General features: G+C 39.2%; 1 protein-coding gene across 1 annotated transcript in view; it reads left to right on the forward strand.

Annotated features, from left to right (window-relative positions):
- Positions 1–2,526: 2,526 nt before the first annotated feature.
- The window catches only part of LOC147321297 (androgen receptor-like), a 35,597-nt gene continuing 23,636 nt past the window's right edge, over positions 2,527–14,487 (forward strand). The window contains exons 1-3 of the mRNA XM_086309679.1: positions 2,527–3,846; positions 12,194–12,345; positions 12,517–12,633. Coding sequence (XP_086165805.1) covers positions 2,684–3,846; positions 12,194–12,345; positions 12,517–12,633 — 1,432 coding nt within the window. The 5' untranslated portion in view covers positions 2,527–2,683. The remainder of the gene's footprint in view (positions 3,847–12,193; positions 12,346–12,516; positions 12,634–14,487) is intronic.

The raw sequence follows: 14,487 nt of genomic DNA on the forward strand, positions 1-14,487 counted from the left end.
GTTTTTACCAGCTTCGTCTTATCTCTAAGGCTAGGCGCTATATCCCGCATAAAGATCTCGAAAAGCTCATCCACGCCTTTGTAACGTCGAGGCTAGACTATTGTAATTCACTTTATTGTGGTCTCCACTCTTCCCTTTTACAGAGATTACAGACAGTTCAGAATGCTGCAGCTCGCATTCTAACTAAAACCAGCAAGTTTGCCCACATTACTCCTGTCCTTGCCGATCTGCACTGGTTGCCTGTCAAATATCGTATTCAATTTAAAATTTTGTTGTTTACTTTTAAAATTACTAACAACACTGCACCCAGCTACCTTAAGGACCTTTTAAACCCTTATGCTCCTGCCAGGGCTTTAAGGTCATCGTCACAGTTACTGCTGGCTCAGCCCAGATCTCGACTTAAGACTAGAGGTGATCGATCGTTTGCTCTTGTTGCACCTGTGCTTTGGAACAATCTCCCGATTGGCATCCGGGCATCTGATTCTATTCATTCTTTTAAATCACAGCTTAAAACATATCTTTTTAAACTTGCCTTCTCCACCTTTTAATTGCTGGTTTGTTTGCTTGTTTGTTTGGTTGCTGTGACCTATTGACCTCTTGTATTAATTCCCTCCTATCTTTCTATTGGTGTTTTTTATTATGGTGGTACAGCTTTTATCTTGCTATTACCCATGTGCTGTAGTCATTCTTATTGGTAGCTTTTATCTATGAACATAACTCCTTATTTTTATTTATCCGTTATCAATGTTTGAACCTTTTATTGTTTTATGTAAAGCACTTTGGTATGCCCAAGGCTTTTAAATGTGCTCTATAAATAAAGATTGTTGTTGTTGTTGTTGTTAGCTTGGCCATTCGTATAAGGGTCTTTGAGGTTTTAAGTTACATTTGGAGGTCCAAACTTTAAAAATCATGTGGTGCTTAAATTGAGGATTTAAAATGCCTCAAAACAATGAGTTGAAAAGAAGAGAAATAAGCAACAATACCTTGGTTTACACTTGTTTTAGTGTACCATCAAACAAACAACATTCCTGTGTGCACTTCTGGCCAAAAGAGCTTACTTTGACGTATTATTTTGACGTTGGGCTTACCTTCTTTGGTTACACATGGGATATAGCAGCAGTTCTTTCAAAAAGACAGTTAAAAAGAAACAAATGAGACATAAATTGCTATTTATTTTGTTAAAAGTTAATGCCTGAATTATCTACCCAATGTATAGGTCTTAATGATTAGTTTGTTTGTTTTTTAAAAAAGGAACAAATAAATACGTTTTGATGACTATCATTATAAGTCACAAGACAAAAGACAGCAAGATCCATGCTGATGAATCATACATAATAAGTGGTTTATGATTTTCAACCATTTTCTTCCTGAGTGGTTCCTGGTTACCTCAGAACAGTCCGGTACAGGAAAGAGTTCCTCATTTATTAATAAATACTAATTAGTTACTGTTTTCAGGCATCCCAAGCTGTCTTACAGGATTGCTATTACACAATTCATTACTTCATCGTCGTGATTACGTGACTTATATGTTCCCTCAAAGTGAAGAGGGGGATCATAATACTGAGCGCTCAATCGCAGCTTGTGCACTGTAGTATCTAGTAATTTTGTGCACCTCACTATGAAGTGTTACTGACGTCTATATTAAACATGCAGAACTGCTGCTGTTGTCTTTTCCATCTTATTGTGATTAAGTGCTTTTCAGTTTTTGGAAAATGAGCTCACAAGCATGACACACAATCTATGAAGTAATGTGATTGCCCATTTTGGAGGAGCAGGAAAAAACATAGGTTATTAGGATGGGTTGGGTTTGTTTGTCCTTCCTTCTGAAATCCAGCCCTGTGCAAAGCAAACGTCAAAGAAAGTTTAAAAAAAAGTGAAGAAGTAAAAGATAAATGGCACTTTGATAGTTTTTTTTTTCTTTTTTACTCTGTAAGCCACTAAAAAGACTAAAAGTCTGGATCTGAAGACAGGCCTCTGAGCGAGCTAAATAGTACCAAATCCAACTTGAAAATCATCTTAAACAATTTGAAGTGGTTTTACAAATCCATAAACTGCACTTATATCTGCACCTGATGTTTGGAGAGCGTTTATTGGAAAGATTAATCATGACGCAAACCTTACCTATCAAAAAGGCTGAGGTCTTTTTTTTAATCCGACAAGACATAAAAAGAAAATAGGTTTGTACCCTGTGGAATTTTACTAAAAAAAGAAGAAGAAAAAAGAAAGAAAAAAGAAAAAGCTGTGGTGGGCCCATAAAAATGTGATGGGCTGCACACATGCAAGTCTGATGTAAAACAACCAGAGGCAGAAAGGCTAACATTACATTGTTTTGTGTGAAGTCTTCTTAACATGCCTTTTGGCGTGATGACAAATAGAACTTGATTATTAAAGTACACATATTAAATTGGCGCCTTGGTTTTATTGTAACCTATTGGAGGGGAAAGTGCCATGTTTGACGGACACAGAGTCCTTCCCTGAATTCCCTTTTAATCAACTACAAGTCGAGCGCCTGACTCTGAACATCTCAGTTTAGGAGGAGTTTGTGAGTCCTGCGGCTCACCTAGGACCTTTTACCAAAACGCTTTTCACAACGTGAGAGTTGGGCTGTTGTGCTGCTGAGAACTGCGAAGACTTTTTGACGTGCAAAGTCCAGTATCCTGGCAAAGCAAACACTTTCTGGGACATGAGCCAAACGAGCAGACAGTTATTTTGTGCCAAAATCTGGCCAGAGGATAGGAAATCATACACAGGCAACGTCGTGACCGCTGCCAGTATGGCGCAAAAAACTGAAGAAAGTCGCGTCTATTTCATCAAAACCCCGACTGGAAGCAGTGCCGGGAGTTTGGCAGAATCCGAGAATGCAAACCTGTACGGATCCGGAAACATTATTCCGCTAGCCTGTGACATGGAGAAACGCTGCTGCCAGACAGCTGCTGCTCCTCAGGAGGAGTTAAGCGCTGAGTGCCGAGTGGGCGACATTCGCTCCTTTTCTGCCTGCGCCACAATCTCAGAAACAGCCAGGGAGCTCTGCAAAGCTGTGTCCGTGTCTCTGGGTCTGACCATGGAGTCCGGTGACACGAGCGAGGCGCACGTTTCTCTCCCGCCGTGTGCCGCAAATGACCAAATGAGCGCAGAGTATTTATTCGGGGTGGAAGCCGTGCCTGCGAACTGTCCCGGAGCCCCGGCTTCTCTCTCCGAGTACAGGTGTCCCGAGCGAGATGAGCGCCCGCCACACGACCACAAGCAACAGGTGAAAATGTTCAAAAGTTCAGAGCCCGCGGCGGCTTTTCATCACCTTACTTCCACGGCGACATCTGTGAACGCGCAAAACTTCACGCTGTGCCTGGCTGATGACATAACTCCGAAAGAGATAGATCATCTGGACATAGCGTGCGCTGCCTCTTGCCCTTACGCCCCAGCTGCGCCGGAGCCTTTGGCACAGTTCGGCCCCGCGGCTGCACAGAGGCCATGCGGAGCTTACAACTCCGTGGAGGAAGCCGGAGACGTCGTGGATGCCGTGGAGAATAGGTCCACGGGGTTTCAGGCAGAACGGTACGGCGTCAAAGTCAAATCTGAGGGAAGTGCATCTGCAGGGGCGTCGTGGGTCAGCAGGCCTAATTACAGCTTCGGCGACAAGTACAACTCGCAGTTTTGGGGGTCGAGGCAGTGCATGAACGTGCAGAGCTCGGGAGCGAACTCCCCGTTTATATGCAATCCATATGACGGGACCGTAATGCGCCGTGAACAGTGGTACCCTGGCGGGATGCTGAGGACGCCTTATCCCAACTCCAACTACATGAAGGGTGAAGTCGGCGAATGGCTGGATGTCACTTACAACGACACCAGGTGAGCTTTAGTCGGCTGGTAATAGTAATTTTACGTGATTACAATATAAATATGTATTTCATATTGCGGTATAACCAAAGGTTGAACAGTTCTAGGTGTAATTGCGAGCCAAACGTTCTACTTTATATATATATATTCAAACTCAGGACCACAGGTTGACCCTTTGTCCCTTAGGGGGCTTGAGGGTCTGTCTCTGACCAGGATTAGATCACCAATCCACAGACTGACAAACAGCAAAAGGCAACTGATACTACACCACATATCAATTTCTTTACTGTCTCTGTGTGTGTGTGCGTGTGTGCGCGTATTTCTTTTTTCTTTGTTGTTGTTGTTCTTTTATTGATGCAGGAAACATTTACCCCACACTTGTTTTTTCTGGTTCCAAACCATAGTGGCAAACTGAACAGACTGTTTAAAAAAAATTCCCTGCTGAGAAAATGTGTAGGCAGAAGTTTCAGGCTCCAATCTAGAAATACACCTGCTTCACATATTTGGCGATTTTACAGTAACCCAGAGCTGCTGATTTTATACACTGTGTGAAAGTCTAATTTTTTAAAAAAGACAATAATTGAAGTATGCCAAACTGATTATAGCTACAGCAAAAAAAAAAAAGGAGATCAAAGCGATACATGGAAACATTTTAACAACCCTTTTCCTCCAAACATTTGTAATGAATAAAGTTTGATTCTATTTTTAATAAAAAAAAAATTCTGAATAAAGTGAATGAGAGAGTGTTGTATGTATTCAGATGATAGTGGATGTATTCATTTCATAAAGTCAGATGATGACAGAGTGGAGAAAAAGGGGGAAAATCACTGCTTGACTTTTTCTTCAAGTTTGTTTGTTCCTTGACTATTGTAAATGTTAGTCCCCATGATTTTGAATTCTGACAAAAAAGATGAGGCAGTTTATAGACAAACATTTGTATTACCCGACAGTGACCTTGGTGGCTGTACCTGAAAATAAGATTTAGTTTAACTTAATTTACCTGGGCCACTGGGTGATGTTTCACATCAGTTTGGCTCTAGCTAAGCATTCAAAGTTAATGTGATAAAGAGATGCAGACAGTCTTGTTTTAGCGAGAAGATTTTGATGTTTCTGTGGCACAAAAGTGGGAATAATTAACAACACAAGTTAACAAAAAACCCCAAGCCACACGCACAGTTGGTGCTTTCGTAGTTTCAAATGTTTCTGAGTGTGTCAGGTTCTTAAAATCTCTCAACACATTTTAGTTCAGACTATAAAGCACCCAAAGTGGGCACGTTAACTGACAGCCATCGTGTGACGTGCATGCCACACAGAGGTGCTGTCTGCTGGTGTTGTGCAGAGCTTTCTCAAATTCACCTGGGTGAATGATTGTTAGTGCAGTCAGAAAAGGGACACTGTTTCCTTTGGCTGTTAGTGTTCAGTACCGCATAGCTGTCTGCGTGGTGTAAAGTGAATTTCTGTACAAAGCTGCTGAGAGGAGGTGTAGCAGTGTGGTCTGCCTAATCTACTGAGCAGTCAACCCAAGAAGGTCATTTTTGAAACCATGTTATATCTACCTATATATTTTTTAATCTATAAAAAAATTTTCCAGAATTAACTTGTCAGTCTACTTCTTTAACTTTTCATACTTTCACCCAGGAACTGATCCCTGTGTGTAGAGAAGGGTAATGGAAAGTTTTATGGATTTTTTTCACTTAGACATTACTGGGTTTTAATTTTGTTCCACTTTTTCACTTCTAATGATTACATCGTGTTGTATTATTGTGAAACATGGCTAACAAACCTAGAGTAGCAAGACTGACTGCCGAAGAAGCCTTGGGGCAGATATTTAATGCTCAGTGAAAACAGCTCAGTTGATGTTGATGGGTTAGCTCAGGTTTAAAACAATAATTTACGATACTAGAACATGTGTCGTAGATGGGAGTGTTCCTTGTGGGGAAATGATTGTGTTGTATTTTTGATAAATGCATTAAAAAAGGAATTCCTATATAAAATGGAATAAAATGGGGTCATAGATGACCTCACTCGCTCTTTCTAGGCACTAAAACAGCTTGATTGCTCAAGGTTTAAACTGAAAAGACTCCCAGCCCTTGCATGCTTTACCTTCTGGCAGAAGATATGTATTATTTTAGTTTTATGGTAATTTGCCTTGACTGAATGTTTACCTGTAGCGGAGGCAGCGTGGAGTGGTGGGAAGGTTATTCTCTGAATGTAATTGGTTACAGATTATTACTTACCATTTAAAAATGTAGCAAGGGTTTGCTTCATGAAAGCAGTGCCATCATTTGCTTTTTGATGACTTTTTACATAAATGATTTAGACTGAAACATTTTCTACAGGGTTTCCTCAGCTTTGATAGCCAGCATTTCACTGAAATACATTTCATTGTATTTCACTGCTGGTAAACCGGCCTTATTCTGTACAGGGATGTTAGCTCCTTTATGATTTCAGAAAGGAAATATTGTTGAATTCTAGCACTGAAAGGCATTCTTGGCCACTGGCCTTGTTGAGGTCAGCTGTTTGCAGGCATGGCAGACTCAGGATGTTTAAAGCAATGCACATTGTTTGATTGACAGGCCTGAAATTGTGTAAATTCAAGCAGCAGAGTGAATCAAAACAACAAAAAGAAAGCACATGGCTGTTAGGACATGAATGTCAGATCTGGAAATTGCAGATCAGCTGGTGGAGATGCCTGAGGATTGTGTAGAGGTCTACGAAAAGAATTGCTATACCTTCTCTTTTGATTTATCACCATAGTCAGTATTGTCTTTATATCACCGTGGTCTTAATTGTCAGTTTCTACTTTAGGTTGTGACTACCACACATGCGCGCACTCACACACACATATGCGCACACACACGCGTGCACACACACATACACACACACATCCAGTACACCATGGTAACCTTCACCTAGTCTCCCTTATGTACAATATTGGCAAGTGCAATTTTTCTTATGCAACATAGTATTTTATTCTATTTTGTACAGTATGTTATTCTATTTTTTCTTATTCTATTCTATTGTTTTTTCTTAATTTTTGATGGTCTTAACTTTGTACTGTCCGCTGTCTGCTGTGACCAAACAAATTTCCCACGTGACTAATAAAGGTTTATCTTATCTTAACATGACAAATCACTAACAGATGAGTGCAGTGTTCTCAGGGCCACAGTGAGATTTGGCACTTATGTTTGGTGTAAGAAAAAAACAAGATGGCAGCAGTAAAAATGTTCAGCATGAGGCTTTAGAAATGGACGTCCACAAACCGATTTATGTTTCCTAATCCTATTTTTATATGTATTCAATGGCACTTTCAAACGAATGGAGCTTGTCTAGATGTAAAGAGAGAGCTCTAAGGTGCAAACTTTCTTACACTTGATGCCACTGACCTCTGAGGGTATTGACTGGCGTTTTATGGGGAAGATTCCAAAGTAGGCATTCCTGCATGGTGGCAAGATGCAAAGCACGAATCTGATCACAATGTAGATAGCAAGTTAGAGTAACACAAAACAGAAAATTAGAAAGCGAAAGCAGCTGATCTGTGACAGATCAGTAGGTCCTCACACTCAGTTCAGAGAGGTTATGTGGTTTATAGTTTAGACCATGAGGACACTGAGTGAGCGAGACATTGCTTAATGTCTGAAGCCCTTTCAAAACCCTGCTTATACAGTTTTCCAAGTCAAGCTTGTCTTGTCTTTTTTATCTATCTATACACAACATAAAGACGATTCAAGACTTAAGGTGCAGGATGTTTTGTACAATTGCACCACTACAAAAACTGGGAGATGTTTGAGGAGCAATGAATGGAACACTTTTGGATATTAAAAAAATACAAAAGTAGGAAAGAAAAGTTGAAATAAATAAATAACATAGCCAGTTGTAAACACATTCAGCCTTTGTTTAGCAACCAAAGCAATGATCTGCTGTTCATTTGCAAAAAGCTGATCTCTGCTGAACTCTTTTTCCTGTCACCACATTGCTAAAATCTCTCTTATGCCATGAGCGAGAGCCTGCTTTTTTACCTTTTGTTGCTGCTTCTTAGATTTGGTTTTAACAGAAAGATTTTGTGCCTTGCTATCATTTAGTTTGGAAAAAATGCATTGCAATAGTTATGTGTATATGTTGCAGTTACACCTGCTGTGAGCATGAGGAACATCTGTGTGGTTTTACTGCAAAGCAGAGCTGAGAAAACTCAGGCATGCTTTTACCCATTTGGACCTCGTGGCAGTGAGCTGCACAGCTGGATGGAGTTATTTAGCCAGGCAATTATGTAAAGTTGTAGTTTTGATTAAATTCTGGGACTACGCCTGATGGAAAGTCAAGACATTTTACCTACTATGGGAAAAAAAATAATTTTAACAAAATGCTTTAATTTTTCAATTTGTAATTTAATAGCTGTTAAATACAGTTTAGTATTACCATGTGATATTTCTTGTTTACTGCACTTTGTTGTTAAACCTTCCAGAGTTCCAGTTTTAGACAAAGAGATTATTTATTGAAACTTTCACAGCATTAAAACTGCATTTTCAGCGCTGTGAATGCTGCAGACCTCAATGATTCGCAGCAGTTAAGTTTTTGGAAACAAACCCCCGGGGACATATATGGGATCGGAAGTGCGACACGGCGGCAGTCTGGTAGATATGTGAAGGATTCTGGTTAAAATCTTAATAGGAGTAGTTTTGAGCAGCAATTTTCTACAAAAATAACTTGTGATTGGTTGGTTACCCTTTGACATTAATTGGTAGTGCAGAAAAATAGCAACCAGCCAAGCTTTGAAGAATTTTACAAGACTGGTAACAAAGAGCAGGAAATGGACACAGAATGTTTCTGTTTCGTCTGCGTGTGGAGTCAACCAAGTATGCAGAGTGGCAGCACAAATGGCAGCGAGAGGCTTGCATAGTACAGTAACTCAGTAAAGAAACCTACTCGGTGATTATTATTATTATACAGTACTTAAAGTAAATGCGATCTCTGTCAAATCAGGCCATAATACTTCATGCTCGACTAGCGCCTCTTGTATGTGAAGGATGAGTCATGACCACATAAATGAATGAAAACAGATGTTTACCAATTTATTTAGTTCCATCCCGGAACACTACAAAAACAAGCTGAACTGACTATGACCAAATAGGAACCATCTTAAACATTTTACTCGATTGTGTCTGATCAAGCATGGAGGTGGCTGTTGCAGGACAATTTTTGCTAATTATTGCAACAGAAAAAGTCTCATTTAACCTGTGAAAGTTATCTATTTGTACTTTTACGTTGTAGCAAAATACTACCTTGAGGTATATGCTTCAAGGTAAAGAGTAAACCTGAATAATATCTGTTCATTTTGGAAATATTTAAATGGTCACTATTGTCACAGGCTGGGTCTCCGACCCAGCACTCTGAGTTTTCTTTGTATTTTTTGATATGTTATTAGTTTGTGTTATTTCCTATTTGCCTTTAGTTTAGGCAGTTATTGTTCCTGGGTTTTCTATGTTTTGGGGTTTTCTATTTATTTCATCACGTATTAGGTCTGTTAAGTTGTGTTGTCATTTCCTGTTTTATTCTGACAATGTCATGTGTTCTTTGTTCATTGTATTTAGCTTTCCTCTCCTGGTCCTGTCATTAGGTTTATGTCTGTCAGCTGTTTTCCCCCATGTGTCGCCACTTCCCCTGATCACCTCATGTCTGTATTTAAGCCTTTTGTTTTCTTCATGCCATTGTCAGTTCGTCTGTTTATTCTCACCATAGTCATAGCCTGTTTATTTTTCCACCTCGGTCATAGTTATAGTTTTTGGTCTTAGTACCTTTAGTGTTTTGTCAGTTCAGTGTTTTGTTTCTTAGTGTTTTGCCTGTTTGCTTTGGTCTCTTGGTTCATTTCCTGCCGTCATCGCAATAAAGGTTCACTTTTCTGTTAATCATTACTATTCCTCGTCATCATCTGCTTTTGGGTCCTGTTTCCGCACACATCGGCGCACCCCGCTGTGACAACTATACCAATTATATTCAAATGTAATTATTCAGAAGATGACATCAGAGTGTTTAAAACGTCAAATGCTGAAGGCTAAGTGTGTATATTGTTAAACTCTGATGTTTGTTTTTTTGTATTTTAAAATTGCAATAAAGGTCAAATAAAACCATATAGCATGCAGTCAGACACACATAAATGCCACACTCCGCTGTGGTGTGTGAGTGAGCATACGACTGACAACAACAATAATGTAAAAGTTTATATCAGGCATATTTGCATGTATCTATTTTTCATCCTTTTACTGAATTTTGCTCTGTCTAAAGTAATTATTTTAATGGGACTGCCTGATTAGGTGGAAATGTCTAATAAGTGTTTATAACAATTTCTCTTTGGACTACATCATCTGGCCTGGATGTTAGCACGATCCAGGTGATTGGCACGATAGCTTAGGAATTTTTCAAACATGAATCTTTTGTCATTAACTGTGCCCTAAAGTACCTGGCGTCCTAAAACTGTATGTAAACACATAAGTTAAAACAAGTGAGCACCACGCAGGTCAGCACATTTTCAAGGATTCACACAAATCCACAGAGTAAGTAACTAGAGTAACTTTATAGTAGATAAAAAGCGTGTTCCCCATCAGGCTTTATTCAAGAAAAAATAAAGCCAGTCTCTGTTAGGTTTGTAGCATAAACCTATTCGCTGGAACGTTAAGACAATATAATTACACTGCTAAGCAAGACACAAATAGGCAGAGTTCTTCATGTTACTCGTGCACGGGAGAGAACCGGACAACCGCTTGACTCCAGTTGGTCTCGTCCGTTCTCCCATACACTGTCCTTTTATTGAGGTTACATGAATATGCATAGGTTCATTAACATACGACGTCTACATACAAACAAAGAGTACCTTGCCTGTGTGTGTGTGTGTGTGTGTGGGGACTGCTGATCAAAGGGTCAAACATCCTTGGTCAGGAAGAGGGTAGCCTCCCCCTCACCCTAGATGGTTCATCCTAGATAACACGGTGAGGAAGTCCTGCAGTTCATCTAAACAAAGAGCACTTAGACTAGAACAGACGCAACTACGTTAATCCTACCATAAAATAATAAGACACGGTATGACCTCTCATGCTCCCAAAGTGCTGTCTAATACACACAAAGTTTGCAGACTATCAAGGATCAAAACCTCTACCAATCTACAACTAATTACAAAACTCTAAGCATATATAAGTAAATATTTCTAAGCATAAATGACAATCAACAATACAAATCTAACAGTCTCCCTGTTAAAAAAAAAAAAAAAAAGAAACATGTTGCACTTGTTCTACCAGTGAACCAATCTTGCTAGCTTCCTGTTTTCAATAAAAGAGTTAAATGTGGTTAGCCCAGATAATTTGCCTATTACAGTGTCTTTAAATACAGCAAAAAGCTGGATCAGTAAGTTATTTTCAAAAAAGGAAAGTACCGCATGCCTTAGGATATACACAATTATGCATAATAGGATACCACATTTTGGCTGGCTGGGTTAAGAGAAAATTGTCACCTTCTCTGTTAACACATTATGTGCAAATCTGATCAGTTCAAGCTCTCATCTGTCAGTTGGGATTATTAGCGGCCTCTTTTGTTCTGTGCGCCGAGCATTGGCATATTGACATGCATATTTTTCACATTTATCATCAGCAGATCCTGGGCTACAAAAGAATACTAGGTTGCTCTGTATAATCTCAACTCTCGTTGCTCAAACTGTCATCTTTTAATCACAACCAAGCCGGACCTACGTGTTGAAGAAATCTAATTAGACTTTGTGTGTTAGTGTTAAGCATTAAATAAATGTGAAGCTTTGAACAAAAGGGCCCTTCCTTAAAACACTTAAGTCTACTGTAACAGAGCTCATATAAAAATGAATTCAAATTAGATTTGCTGCTTATTATTATAAAGTTGTCAAAGCCCAGATGCATACGTGTCATGCTCGAGTTTTCCCATTCTGATAGAATATTTTATTTATTCTTAAAATCAGTCAGGACACAGTGAGGCTCTTCACTTCATGCTTGTCTCTTTTACACCGAACCTTGATATCTGAGTAGCACGTCACCGAGGCAGCATTGTGTCTGAGTTGTCTCCAATCTCTCTGTGTCCAAGGTTGCAGCTCACTCAACTCACCCCAGCCCCCCTCCGTACCATAGCCACGGTGCTTCAGTCTTTCCCACACTTTCATCATCGGCCTGTCCTCTTTTTTATAACTACCTAACTACCTAACTACTAGAGTTTACCATGGGTCTTGGGTATGAGTGAATTAAGTAGCTTACTTGTGGTATAGTATGAGTTTAATTTCGTGTGGGATAAAAATGGTTTATGATTTTATAAATGGCTTGTTTTGGGGGGGGGGGTTTGTGTTTGACTGCAGGTTTGAGTCCAGTAGAGAACACATGTTTCCCATGGAGTTCTTCTTTCCCCCACAGAGGACATGCCTTATCTGCTCGGACGAGGCATCTGGCTGCCATTACGGCGCACTCACCTGTGGCAGCTGCAAGGTTTTCTTCAAAAGGGCTGCCGAAGGTAAATCTTAAAGCATCCAACTGGGCTGTGAGTTTTATGCCAGTCCACTTGAGATTCTGGCTCTTTATTCTACACATTAATAGTTCCTAAAGAGTTTTGTGTTTGCTCATGGTTGTCTTCAGTTTAAGTGATTTACATTTTTTTTACATTGTTTCACGGTTTCTCCTGTAGGCAAGCAGAAATACCTGTGTGCCAGCAAGAATGACTGCACTATTGATAAGCTAAGAAGAAAGAACTGCCCCTCCTGTCGCCTGAAGAAGTGCTTTGAAGCTGGGATGACTCTTGGAGGTGGGATGGATTTTTGCAAAGAAGCAGCTAATACTTGTTGACTTGATGCTATGGTTTATAATGGTATATAATATATATATATACATATATATGTGTGTGTGTGTGTGTGTGTGTGTATATATATATATAAAAAAAAAAGAGAGAGAGAGAGAGAGAGAGGAAAAAAAGATGAACAAAGCACTACAAAAAAAGTGAAGCCCTGAAAGTGACACTATTAATGGTTTCCTCAGACCAAGTATTTTATTCTTTCTGCACTGCACATCTTATCTGGCTCTCTTCAATTGCAGCATCATCACAATAGGGGATGTTACTGATAATCAAGCCCCTGACTGAGCTGCCATGCAATTTAGACCTCTTCCATTCACTTCTCCTTACTGTCACCAAGACCTGCTCGTCATATTAGGCTGTAAAGATTGACATGTAGTGCACTAATTTTAGGCTTGTGTTCAATTTTCACTCTCTTCCATTTTCTCATTCTGTTAACGGTGAAAATTGTACTAGAAGCACAAAGCTGACATGAGACATGTGAATTAAAGCAGCAGACATGCTGGTAATTTTGCCACCAGTCACTGACAAACGCATGGAGGGAAAATGTGATCTAATGCTGTGATTGTTAGTAAAAAGGGACACCTTTTCTGGTTGTGGCTAAAAAGTTCCTTTCACTTATCTTCTCATCACAGACATGTAATTCATTCTTGGCATCTAACAGGGAAATATATGGCAATAATTTTGTGGAAGTGGAAGCAGCGAAATTATATGTTTTGTCCTATTATCCCAGAGGGTGTTTTACTGGAAATACTTTAAAGTCCTAAAATGCTTAGAGAATATGATGATTAATGTATTACCAAATGTCAAATCCACTGGCATCTATATGCCTTAAATAATAACCCTACTACTAGATTTGATCTATTTGTTTCACTTCTTGTAGTTTAGAAGGTCTGTCTGTCTAGCATTTATTTTAATCATAATTCTTATGAGTTATTCTTATAATTTAAATTCCATATTATTTCTGGAATGTTAATTACATCTGCAAACAGATAACAAACAGTTACTTTCACCAAAGCATGATGGGAGTTTTATTTTGAGCAGTCACAGGAAAGCTCACTGCACATCTGCTGTCCCAGTGGAAATACATTTCATGGAGAACATTACACTGCCTAACATTCTTTAAAAACTTTGCAGTTTCAGAACCCAACCCCTGACTTCTTTTGACAAGAGTATAAGAGATGTGTATCACAATCTGCAAGTCAGAGTTAAACCTTTATAAAATAATGATGCACATAAGCCACTGTTTTTCTCCAGCATTTGTTGAAAAAATAAGGCAGCTCAGTGAATTGGGGCCATTCTGTCAAAGTTCCACTGCTTGATTTTGTAATATTACTTTAGTTAAAAAAAATCACAGTCATGAAGTCAGTTTATTACAGTGGTAAAAGTTATTCAGTTGTACTATCCAGGATTATGTGCAGGTTTTATCCCAAAACAGGTAATGGAAGTTATCTGAATTATAGGGCAGGGCTAGCGCAATGCTTCAGTAAATATAATAGCGCTTTGAGTGCTTAGTGAGAGTAGAAAAGCGCTATATAAGAACCAGTCAATTTACCATTTACCATGGTGTTTCATAGTTCCCTGTCCGCCTCGAGGTAAGTCAATCGCTTTCTTATCAATTTGTTTTGATTACTGATGCTAGTCTTTCCAAGTCAAATAAAGGCTTCAAAGTACCTGAAGACCTGAATATAAGAGATGGATGTTAAAATTCACATTGGCTAGTGCTTCACAGTCAACAAACGAGAGTTAAATCTACTTCTTCGTTTTTTGTTTTTTGTTGAACAATAACAGATTGTTGAAACAAGTGAA

Source organism: Aulonocara sp. 'chitande type north' Nkhata Bay, linkage group LG10 (genome assembly GCF_057382095.1).
Source record: "Aulonocara sp. 'chitande type north' Nkhata Bay isolate Kocher_YH1m ecotype deep benthic linkage group LG10, A_spYH_male_GT1.1, whole genome shotgun sequence".
NCBI lineage: Eukaryota > Metazoa > Chordata > Actinopteri > Cichliformes > Cichlidae > Aulonocara > Aulonocara sp. 'chitande type north' Nkhata Bay.